Source organism: Mchenga conophoros, linkage group LG13 (assembly GCF_057382185.1).
Source record: "Mchenga conophoros isolate Kocher_MC1m ecotype Shallow Benthic linkage group LG13, M_conophoros_male_GT1.1, whole genome shotgun sequence".
Taxonomy (NCBI): domain Eukaryota; kingdom Metazoa; phylum Chordata; class Actinopteri; order Cichliformes; family Cichlidae; genus Mchenga; species Mchenga conophoros.
Genome location: NC_140538.1, coordinates 21,769,751 through 21,782,504, shown reverse-complemented (window position 1 = coordinate 21,782,504; position 12,754 = coordinate 21,769,751). Strand labels below are relative to the sequence as shown.

The 12,754-nt window shown below is 43.0% G+C and overlaps 1 protein-coding gene across 2 annotated transcripts in view; it reads left to right on the top strand.

The window, feature by feature from the left end:
• The window catches only part of mcu (mitochondrial calcium uniporter), a 68,580-nt gene that overhangs the window by 47,056 nt on the left and 8,770 nt on the right, over positions 1–12,754 (top strand). For both annotated transcript variants that reach the window (XM_085297207.1, XM_085297206.1), the window contains exon 3: positions 12,382–12,445. In XM_085297207.1, the coding sequence (XP_085153333.1) occupies positions 12,382–12,445 (64 nt within the window). The remainder of the gene's footprint in view (positions 1–12,381; positions 12,446–12,754) is intronic.

The window sequence follows — 12,754 nt, the reverse complement described above, 5'->3', positions numbered from 1 at the left end:
CCCCCTTTGTGTCAGCTTTGCTATTTGAACACTTTGGAAACTAATGAATGCTTAGATATGATATAATACAAAAAAATATGATAAAAGTTCCACATATTCCATAAAGTCGTCCTTTATGACAGACTATTTAGTAGATAGGCTATGGCACAAACTTGGGGACGATGTCGCAGTTTCTTCTGTGCCCAAAGCAGCAGCCGTAGGAACAATTAGTGTGGTAGCCACAGAGGAGCATTGTGCAGTCTTGGAGAGAGCAAATGGGAGCTACTTTATTTCTCAATTCAAAACAACTGTTTTACCCATCTATAATTAATGCGCCTAGAAACTGGGTAATGCCAGTGCAAAGTGTAGCTCTGCTCGCAGAGGGGTCCTATAACGGTGGAAAGTGTGTACGGATAAGAAAAATACTCCCAACGCCGCTGGTGATTGGAGGAGGAAATTTGGGAAGATAATAAGAACTGAGCATTGCTTACTCAGCGGCATCGATCGGAGCGTGTGGTACGTGTAACGTGAAGGAGCTACAGACCTCCACCTTTTCACACTCTTGAGGTTTAATCGATGCTGTTAAGGTCACCGGTGAGATCAGGGCCAGTGTGTAAACTGTGTGTAGGCAAAACTGGATTTTCATACTCTCAATTATTTCTAAGAGAAGAAAAATAAAGCTGGAGGGGCGAGATAAAAAAGATAAAAACAACAAAGAAAAAAGTTCCACCTACTAGTCTGAAATGGCATATTGAGAGGAAAAGTATTGCGTGACTAAAATTAAAACACTGACACAAGCAGCTAGTGCCATCTGGTGCATGAACCATCAAAGAGGGTCTCGGTGTGCCGTCGCGCTGACCACACGCACATGAATGTGTGTGCAAGCACTAATTTCTGCATACTCTCAAATGTGAGCCCAAGAACAGTGCCGGTCCTTCTCGTCGGGATCGAATCCTTTGAGGAGCAGCGCTGTGGAGCACAATAACCGAAAGCTGTTGTCTTCCAAGTAGAGGCGTGAAAGCCTGCACTGCTGTTTAATAATGCATCAGGTTCTAGTGTTGTTGGTCTCAGGGAGGGGAGGATGGGTGGGGGGTGATAGGGGTATGACGGTAAAACTGGGCCCGCACGTCAACAATCTGATTCATTCACTTCTGAGATGTTATCTCGTGGATTAAGCGGGCTATGAGCTGGAATTAATTATCCAAAGCATGTTCAAGTCCTTTAAGGCAGTTTATTGAAATGGAATGAGCAATTAAGCCGGAATTATTTATGTCTTGCTGTAACTATCTTGGAGGGGTTTGGTGTTTGGATATCCTAATCAGGGGAGGGTTGCTTTCACTACGCTGCATTGCAGTGCAGGGATCTGATCGGCACGGGCTTTTGTGGGGCACACTCTGCTCTGACACGGTTTCCCTGTCGGCGTGCGAGTCGCGATTACTTAATATCGAGGCGTTCAAGAATGCGACTGCCGATTTCATATCTGTTAATGGCTTTCACCGGGCGAGGAACACTGCCGAGAGAAAAGGCAGCGTTTTCCTTTGTTGCATAAGCTCGTCTGTGCTGAGGCTGGAAAAAATGACAGTGATTGCTGTCACACTGTTCTCAAATCCGCTTTCTTCTGTAGCAATTGCTGAGTGGCCACCTTATCGAGGTGTATTTCTGAGGGGTGGGACGATTCGCTTGTGTGCCTACAGTGATTTGTGAGAGCCTTGGAAGGGGCACAGCTGTGCTTTTCAACTTGTTAGGCTCAAAGTGGAGAAATCTGCGCTTCAAGGGGCCGAGCTGACGAGATCTTGCCCTTAAGGCAGAATATAGAAAGTAGACGTAGCATGAGATGGCTTTTTTTTTCTGTCCTATTTAGGGCTGGGCCATATTATACCGTTCACGGTAATACCGGTATAATGTTAGGCAACGATAGGAAAATGAAATATCGCGATAGAATGGGAGTAAAACGCGCATGCGCAGTGCCTTTGTTTTCATACGCACATGGCCGATTGTTGAGTGAAACAGATGAACCAGAATTGGTTTGTAAAAATGGTGCAACTTCCGTGATGTGGAACTGGTTTGGTGTTTGTCCGTCAGATACACGACAAAGCACATTTTTTTGCAGAACATGCAAGCGGCCGTTGTTATTGTCGTATTTGTCGGACTAAGATGCTCTTAAATCTGGGAGTAATCTGGGTCCTAAACTCCGTATGCTTCAGGTCAAACAACACTGCAGCATCACTTAGAGTTAAAAACTGTCTAAATTCTTTCATCTTTAATAAAACGATCAGCATTGCTGCTTTACCAGGTGTAACTATAAAGTTTAACTTCCAGGCATCCATGAAAACAAAAGTTATTACATTTAACGGAGTTAGAAGTTAGCAGGAAGCTAGCGGAAGTTAGCTCGCTAGTCTCGCTAGTTACCTAAGCATGATATAGCATGTTCTGACTGAGAGATTTCTGAAAAAAATCAAACGTACAGCTCTGCTATCACTTCCAACATAAATGAAGACAGGAAACTAAACAGCAGTGACGTTTGTAGGGTTACTGAAGTTGGGCTAGCTGGTATATAATGATGTGCTACGTGATCGCTAGCGACACAGCTATGTTAGCATAACATAAACAGTGAAGCTGGAGGACGAACACTAACACTTTTCCACTTATAAAAGTTAACGTGAAGGTTCTTCATGGTTAGAGACAAATGCAATCGCATGGCAGGATGCTGTAAACGGACCAAACTTCAGTCAGGAGAACAACTGAGATAATCCATCCACAATACGAGGTTAGTCATTAATATACTGCAACAACATGGGAATAGAGCAGCTGCCAGAGAATTCAACATTAATGAATCAATGTTACAGAAGTGGAGGAAGCAAGAAGAATGAGTTTAATAAAGTTTGATTTATCTGACTGCTTTGTTTCGCTTAATGTGCCTTATAATCCCGTGCACCTTATGGTCCGAAAAATGCGTACTGCACACTGCAGTTTAATGTTGCAAAGCACCTCTTTTTAACTTCAGTGGATATTATACATGGTTATGCTCAGGACATGTCAGCCCATTTCTAGTGGAAATGCCTTTTGGTTAAACTTTCAGCAAGCAATTTGGATTTGTACTGTTACATTTTTATAAAGCTTTAATGTACATAAAAACCAGCTTCTTGTTTAAGTGAATATAAATGGAAGGTTGTCTTTTTGCGCTAGTAATGTTGTGGAGTTGTATTTTGTCTCGCAACAATTATATCGTCGGTTATATCGTTATCGCAAATTTTCAAATATATATCGTGATAAATATTTTTGGCCATATCGCCCTGCTCTAGTCCTATTTACTGTTGTTCACTTCAAGAATAAATCAATAATTTGATAATAAACTGATGAGGATTTTTCTGGATTTGCTACGTTAACGATGCCTCTGGGCTCTGCAAAAGACATTCTCGTTAGTAGACACTCCGTAATTAATGAGTTGTTAAATTAAAGACTCATTCATGTCAGTTCACCTTAAGTTTAACTTTATGGCTCATTGTGTGGAAAAATGCTTTATTTTATCACTTTAAATGGCTTCATTTTGTTTGTTTTGACTAAAAATGCTTTTATCTAAACAGTGAATATAGAAATTCATAGAAAAATTGTCCTTTTACATAATTGTCGATATTTAATTACTTGTTTGAGAATATAAGGCATTCTTCACATTCCTGGGATTGAGCGGAAGAAAGGGTTTTCAGCTGTTCCAGTCAGCAGTCTCTTAATATGCTATAAAAGAGTAATAAAACCAGAAACACGAGGTTCAGGAAAGACTCGGAAATCTTAACGGCGATCGTTGTGCACAGACATTCCTTCTAGCAGGTGATAAGGTGGTAGAAGTGGTGGATTTTCAATTTAATACCTCGTAAACCTCATTTGCCTTCTCTGGGATTCCACCTGGGAGCGGCCCTGTAAGGCTGAATCAGTATGGGTGACGCTGCTTTTTGTTTGTGATATATTGCAAACTGGTGGCACATTCGTCCCTGTTTTAAGTGTTGAACATTTCGGGTGCACCTCTTAGACACGATGCGTTCACTGCCAACCCCCTGCGTGCCCTGTCCTGTCTCTTCAATGTGCAATGTGCACATTTAGCAAACAATAGTGCAAAAGTCTTGAGCCACCCTTCATTTCTTGATATTTTACTTCCAAGGAGCCAGACTTTCCTGTCAGTGTTCTTGAACAATAGTTCTGAAGATATTCAAACTTTTTCTTTGGACAACATGTTTTATTTTTTGTTTTCTGACGGAAACATGGCTCCAACCCGGTGAGTCTGTAGCGTTTTCGGAACTGGTTCCTCCCAATTTCTCATTCTTCAGCCTCCCTCGGTCCTCTGGCAGGGGGGGAGGCCTAGCCACTGTGTTCAATCCTCGATTTCATTGCCATCAAATATTACAGCATGACTCATTTTCTAGTTTTGAACTCCAGCTGTTTGAGTTACACCTTAATCCTGCTGCGCCTCTGCTGTGTGCCCTCATATATCGCCCTCCCAAGTTTAATAAGGATTTTATCAAAGAGTTTTCTGATTTTATGGCTGGAATCGCTCTTAAATACGACAGCTTTTTGATCCTTGGCGATTTTAATATTCATGTCTGTTGTGATTCGAAATTTTTGGTCAAGGACTTTTTAAATATTATTGATTCCTTTAACTTGACCCAGTGGGTTTCTGGTCCCACGCACGAAAAAGGTCACACACTGGACTTGGTGCTTTCCCACGGGTTGGAAGTGTGCATCACGGATATATCTGAATTACGCATTTCCGATCATTTTCCTGTGTTGTTCACTCTAACACTGCACTGCTCGATGGATAAGTCGAACGCCCCACTGCGCAAAAAGCGAGCGCTTAATGTACTAACAGCACCTGCCTTTTCTGCTGCCTTTATGGACTCTGGAATATTGAACTCCAATTGTAAAAATGTTGAGGACCTTTCGGCTATTCTTCATTCTACTTGCACTTATATCTTGGACTCTATTGCACCATTCAGAACTGTGCGCGCTAAGAATTCATCAGAACCGTGGTTGAACGATTACACCCGCTCCCTCAGACGCGACTATAGACGCGCTGAAAGGAGATGGAAAAAGGACAGATTGTATGTTTCCTTACAGATTTTAAGGACTCGTCTCTCTGCTTATCAAGAAGCTGTAAAAACTGCAAAAACACAATTTGTCTCAAACTTAGTATCAGCAAACGGTCATAGGCCTCAGGTACTTTTTAACATTCTTAATCGCTTTTTTAGTTTATGTGATAATCATGGAGTTACTTCTTCATCAAGTATGTGCGATGATTTTTTAGCATTTTTCAATAACAAGATCTTATCGATTAGGGCCCTTGTTTTGTTGTCTGTTGTCTCAGTTCAAAGCCCTCCACCTGTGTGTTCAGCTGTCTTAGAGCAGTTCGATCCCGTCTCCCTTAAGGACCTGACCGCGATAGTTAGTGGCCTAAGATCATCACACTGCCCCTCTGATTCTCTTCCCCCGAGTTTGCTCAAAAACACTTTTAATATTGTTGGCCCTTTTATTCTGAAATTGATTAATACGTCCCTTACTACAGGCTGCGTCCCACTATGCTTTAAACAAGCTGTAGTTCAGCCTCTTCTTAAAAAACAAAACCTGGACCCAACTGTTCTGTCTAATTACAGGCCCATCTCAAAGCTTCCTTTTCTATCTAAAGTTTTGGAGAAAGTGGTCTATCTACAGTTGCAGGCACACCTCGATTCTAATATGATTTCAGAAAAATTTCAATCTGGTTTTAAATCATTACATAGCACTGAGACAGCACTTTTAAGGATTTTTAACGATATTCTCTTAACTATGGATTCTGGCAGCCCTGCTGCCCTTTTACTGTTGGACTTGTCAGCAGCTTTTGACACGGTTGACCACGACATCCTGTTATCACGGCTAGAATCGCATGCTGGCCTAAAAGGATCTGCCCTTCAGTGGTTTCGCTCCTACTTGACAGAAAGGTTCTTTTATGTCAATATGGGCCCCCACAACTCCAAATTAGCTCCTCTTAAATACGGCGTTCCTCAAGGCTCTATTTTGGGTCCCGCCCTCTTCGCACTCTATTTGCTGCCATTGGGCTCCATCTTCTCGCGGTACAGCATTTCATTTCATTGCTTTGCGGATGATCTACAGATTTATCTACCTTTAAAATCAGGATCAGATCAACCGCAGCTCTTATTACGCTGCCTTGACGACGTTAAACAGTGGTTATCATTAAATTTTTTACAGCTAAATGAAAACAAAACTGAGGTTGTCATTTTTGGCAATTTCAATCATATCGACAGCACGTTGGGTACCCTCTCCTCGTATTGTAAAACACATGTAAAAAACCTCGGAGTTTACATTGATGGTTCTTTTAAATTGAATAAGCAGGTGAGTGCAGTAGTTCAGTCCTGTTTTTTTCAGCTAAGACAGCTAGCCAGGATAAAGCCATACCTTCCGGCTGACGTCTTCGAGCGTATCATCCACCTTTTTCTTACTTGCAGACTGGACTACTGCAATTCATTGTATTATGGCCTAGATCATGCCACCATCCATCGCCTTCAGATGGTTCAAAATGCTGCTGCTCGCCTGCTAACCGGTACTAAACGGAGAGAGCATATAACCCCAATTTTAGCCTCTTTACACTGGCTCCCTGTCCCCTACAGGATCCAATTTAAACTTTTACTTTTTGTTTTTAAGTCACTCAACGCCCGAGCCCCCCCCTACTTGTCTGAGCTCCTCTCTGCCTATGCTCCAGGAAAACCCACGAGATCTAGTTCAAAACTATTGTTGTCCATTCCACGGACTAACCTCAAATCTCGTGGTGATAGATCCTTCTCTGTGGCAGGTCCCAGACTTTGGAATAGTCTCCCCTTTAATATTAGATCTGCTCAAACTCTTGAGCAATTTAAATCTTTACTAAAGACACACTTTTACGCTCTGGCTTTTAACACATTATGACCCAAGCATTTTGGATTTATCTGAATTAGTTAGTATTGTTTCAATTCTTCTATTCTATTGTTTCTATTGTTATTATTGTACTGAATTAGTTAGTATTGTTTCAATTCTTCTATTCTATTGTTTCTATTGTTATTATTGTATTACACTGTAGTTTTTAATTTTATTGTTATTGTTAAGCACTTTGTGCAGCATCGGCTGTTGGAAATGTGCTATATAAATAAATCTGACCTTGACCTTGACCTTGTTTTTGCACTCATTTTTAATTCAGTTCTTGTACCTGACCATCTTTATTTTTCTTTCTAACTCCATCAAATAACTTTTTTTTTTCAATTTCTTTAGCAAATCTGCCAAAAAATGGCATAGTTTGACGGGAATTAAATAATATTTTTGCACCAGCAAAATGATTTCTGAAGAACTATTAGCTGAAAACTTGGCATATCTAAGGATGTTAAACATTTTGGGGAAACTGGACAAGTGGAGGACAAATGAAGTGACAGGCTTAAAAACTGTCTACAGCACATGAACCCAAAGTCCTTTATTTAAGCAATAGAATAAAAATCCAGCAAAGACCTGACACAGGGCCTGAGAGATGCATCTGGCCCTTCAATCGATCCATCTACTGCTCACCAAAGCCTCATCAGAAATGGTCACTGATCACTGTTTGGAAGAGCGGTTTTTAAGAAGCCATTCTTAAGGGAAACCGTGAGGAACGATATACCGAACACACTGCCAAGAAAAACACAATCGGTGGAAGACAGTCGGTCCTGGATTGGCCTGTCCAGATCCTAGACTTCAACATTTTTTAAGCAGTGTTAGATCATCATCACCAAGGAATGAAACAAAAGGAAACCAAAGTCCAAAGAAGACCTTTGAATGTACTCCAGGAAGCCTGGAGAACTATTAATGACGACTACTTAAAGAAATTACAAGCAAGCTTTGCTAAGAGAGTGCAGACTGCTGAAAAGTAAGGGTGGTCATACCAAATGCTGACTTTCAAGCTTGTAAGAGTTTCAAGCTTGTATGCTTACACATTTCAGTGAATCCCGGCATCTTTTTCCTGTTTTTCTAACAGAATATAAAGAAATAAGGAGTGGCGTAAGACTCTTGCACAGCACTGTGCAGTGACCTCCTACAAACTTCAGCTTCTCGGGAATCAGATCTTCTCGTCTATCAGAATGATAGAATGATTACTGCAAAATTGATCTGTGTGTTCTGATTCTGTACTGGTAGAAATGGACATAAATAAGGATTTAAACATGTCTGATATGCAGGCATGAAATTAAAAAACAAAACAAAAGATCATTTCAGTGTGTATGCTCAATGAAGCCCAGGATGAATCTATTCTTTATACTGAATCAACATGGGTGCTACGAATGTGCCCACGTTATCTGCTCTGTAGCCACAACCCAGGACAGCACATTACCACATAGATGGATGCAGTCATTGTGCAGATAAATGGCAGAGGTTTCCACTCCTCCAGAAGGGCACCGTGAAATGGGAATTATGTCACCAACATTATTCCTCAGCGCCGGTGTCTGTAACACATTTGCATGCAGGCTCACACAGGCACACTTTGCAGCCGTGCTCGGGAGCCGGTGATTTCCCCGCGGTGTGTCTGGAGTTAAAATGATGTGTTTGCAAGGATGAAGAGGTTTTTAAAATGCAGTGTCATCTTGGGTTTAGATTCAGTTGCAATAGCAATGCTTAAACAAAAGAAGTGCTGCCCACACATCTAAGCTACTGCTGTGGTTTTCCAACCGGGGTTGAAGTAGCTGAGTTCATCTGATGGGGCTGTGGGTAAAAATGTCGAGTACTGCCACAGAAGTAGCACGCTGTGTACACAGTAGTCGGTTACCAAATGTAGCATAACCAGATTTCTTTATATCAAACTAAAAATAGCCCTGTTTCTTAATTTTTTTTTCCCCCTGGCATGAACAAAACCATCAGTGAGTAGTGTGAACCCACCCTCAGAGCAGCTCTGCTAGCAGCTTATGAATTTGTATAGCTGCGCCAGAGGAGGAGGAAGCTAATAAATCTTGCAAATTTCTCCAAATGCATCACCTGACCTGAACTAAAAACAAGAGCATCATTATGCTGCTGGAATTAAACACAACTAACATAGCGGAGGGATGATGTCGATGTAGCAGCGATGCATGTAGTAACCCGTGCACCCGCCCTCCTCCATCCTGAAGCCTGGCGCTTGTATGTGAAGTTGTTCTCTGTGAGGATGATTTATCTTCGCTGCAGATCGGTTTCATGCCTCTTCACTGTTGCTGTGTAATACGAGAGCTGGGAAAGACACAGCTGTTTCCTGTTATCAACATTTTTTTTAATCTTCTACAGGAATTTATTATGTAATCTTCTGGGTCTCTGTTTGCTTGCTGTGAATTTAGTACACTCAAAATGTAGACGTGCACATATGGACTGTGGTAAAAAGCAGCAGTGGTTATAGAGCACGGTGCTGATGAGAGTTGAAGGAGATCAGAACCTGCACATCACGATTCTGTGTGAGTCGGACAGAGATGGAGGCGGTTAGGGAGGGAGGGTGAATTCGAGGGGCAACCCCCCTTTCTAGACGAGGGATTCCTTTACTGCAGTGATCAGCAGTACTCCCCCCATCCCTCCCCTCTCGTGCTCCTCTCACTCATAGCTTTTCTCTCTCCGTCTCCCTCCCTCCCTCGTCTTCCTTCTCTTTCTTACCGCCATCCCTGCCAAACATACACACTCCACAGTCACGTTTCGGGTGGGGAGGGACTGTCTGCTGCAGGGTACAGTGTATGCAGCACATGGTCAGAAACGCAAGCGCGCTTGTGACTCGCACGTTTTTACTCCAGACTCCATTTATCTCCATCGCTCCCCCGCCACCCCTCCATTTATCCTCACGTTCATTCTCCCCGTCTCTCCACACCTCTTTCCCCCTCTCTCGTGGCCCGTCTGCCCATCTCCTCAGCCCGTTTTTCTTTGTCTCTCCCCCTTTCCCTTCGCCGTGTGTGACATTGATTCCAAGGTTGCTGTGCTGTTGACTGCTGCTACGCTGTTAAATATTGCAGGCAGCGTTTCAGTGGCTGCGTGCCGAGGGGAGTGGAGGCGCGGGAGCTTTGCTCAGTCGCTGCAACTGCAACTACCGCTGACAAACAGGCTGGTGAACAGACGGGTTGGACACACACACACACACACACACACACACACACACACACACACGGCCACCTGCAAGCACACAGAGGTATATCCACGCATACATGTCACTCCACAGATCGACGTGCACGTGTGCCCGTGCCATATTTGCATATGTTTGTGATGGCGCTTTGTGCCAGCGGGTGCGTGGGCTGGTGATGACGCTGTTGTGGGTATCTCCGTGAAATCTTCCTGGCTTTCGAATAGCTGAAGTTAATGAATGAGCAAAGCAGTGCTGGAGTGCTCTCTGCAGACTGTGCAGTTATTCCAGATGAGCCAAAAGCCCTTTCTCAGCATGTCATCTGATCAGAAACCTAATCGCTGTTTGGGCTCTACTTGGTGCTTGGCAATTGGTATTCTCATTTAGGACACACACACACACACACACACACACACACACACACACACACACACACACACACACACACACACACACACGGTAACAGTTTCGACTAAAAATCCTGCCTTGAGATCTGCAGGTCTAACCTTTGATTTGACCCTAAAATCATGCATTTTAATATAAAATCTGTATTTTAACACAAGCATCTCATCAGTAGGATTTTGCCAACTGTTCACACACAGGCACAGGATGATCTGGAGCTGAAGTCCACGTGTGCCTCCCCTCTGCAGAAGTGAAGATAACTGGCTTTGAGAAGCTATAGAGATGATTGGGGAAGAAAAGGCCACCAATCCTCGGCCTGAACATAAATTTATATGTGAACCTGGCAAAGGTTTATTCCATGAAGTTAATGAATGAGCAAAGCAGTGCTGGAGTGCTCTCTGCAGACTGTGCAGTTATTCCAGATGAGCCAAAAGCCCTTTCTCAGCATGTCATCTGATCAGAAACCTAATCACTGTTTGGGCTCTACTTGGTGCTTGGCAATTGGTATTCTCATTTAGGACACACACACACACACACACACACACACACACACACACACACACACACACACACACACACACACAGAGAGAGGAGGTGCTGCAGTGCTGGCATTTACTCTCACACCTTCTCCATCCTTTATCCAGATCAACATCATTCTGTGCATTTGATTGATTGGCAGTCCCAGTCACTGATTGACAGCAAGCCTGGGTTTGAGTTTCTGTGTCTCAGTTTGGTGGTCGGATTACAGCCAGCTTCCTTTGAAGAGGCCCAACTGCTCACAGAATTATTTTTATATACGAGTTTATTTTCTGTCAGTCACAGGAAACCTTTTGACACAGGCCGTCTGTGTCAAACATGAACAACAGTGTAAAGCTTTGTAAATACTTAAAGAATCTGTGGGAAAGCCTTATTGCAGACAGACCTGGGATAATTGTGTTGCTGACTAATAATAAAATCAGGCTTTATTATCCGGACCGTTGACTTCTTTTTGCTGCCGTCTTGCTTTTGTCCAGGATTAAAAATGATGTTGGTAAATGGAGCATGTTTATCTCGGCTGTACAGAATTAGAAAGGATCTGTTTGCAGTGAAAGTATACGCACACAGATGCACAGATGCACAGATACACGTCTCCTGTGAGATATCTTTTCACTCTGTGACTATCAGTGCAGTTGAGAGAGCTTTGAAGCTCTGCTGTTGTGGTTTGGATCAGTAAGGGTCAGAGAGTGTGGGTGTATCGTAGATCTGATGTTACAACGGTTGTACACAGATTAAGCGCATCAGTACATTGTATACTTGTACACATTGTATACAATTATATGCAACCCTAAAAGTTGCACAGATCTGGGCCCCAGATGTCAGGGACAGTGCAGAAAACTGAGCATTTTTGTGGTACAGTCACAATTGGTTTATCCAGAAGTTATGAGTCCCCAGAGGTGTTTTTTTTGGTTTTGTTTTTTCCTGATGTCTCATCTTCATCTGTTCATTTGTTTTGTTGTTTTTGTTTTTTAAGAATGAGAAGAGCAGCCCGCCTGCCATTTGCCCTGGGCTGGATGATGTCCCGCCAGTAATTTGAAACATATGAACACTCAGAAGTATTTTTGTGACAAGAAAGCCGCAGTTAAATCGGTTAATTCGTCCTACTCGGGCGTGGCTCTTGTCTGCAAATGGGAGCATTTCTTGAAAATGGGAAAGCGGTCCCTGTTGTGTAACACAACACTCTCGGAAATAAACAATTAGAGAAGTAAGTGGCATTGATTAGGGCAGTTTCATATTGCTGGGTGCTGCACGCCGATCTACAGCAGCAGCAGCTGTGGCTGGGTGAAAGAAGCATGCCAGGTGAGAACAAACAGTGAAAAGGCAAAAAGTAACGAGTTTGGTCCACTTTCTCCTCCTATCTGCAGGTTTGGAGGGGCGCCCCCTCATGGCACGGCCAGAGACTGTTGTGTTCCTCTGCAGCTCCAGAGGGTAAGTATTCCCTTCCTACTGCATCGTTAACTTGACACTCTCACCAGCAAAAATCCAGATGCAGCACTCGTAGCTGTATGAGAGGTTTCCCTTCCTTTTTTTTTTTTTTTTTCTCAAACGAAGGAGAAAACCCCAAACAACAATGCGAGAAATTCTGCATCAATCGGAGAGTAGAGGCTCATTTGGAGTTAACAGGCAGAAGTCATTAATGTGGACTCAGTCTCGGGGTAGCATCTGCTTGTCTGTGTGAGAGGCGGGAGTGATGGAGAGTGTGAACAGAGGGTGGAAGAGAAAGGGAGCAGCACTGCA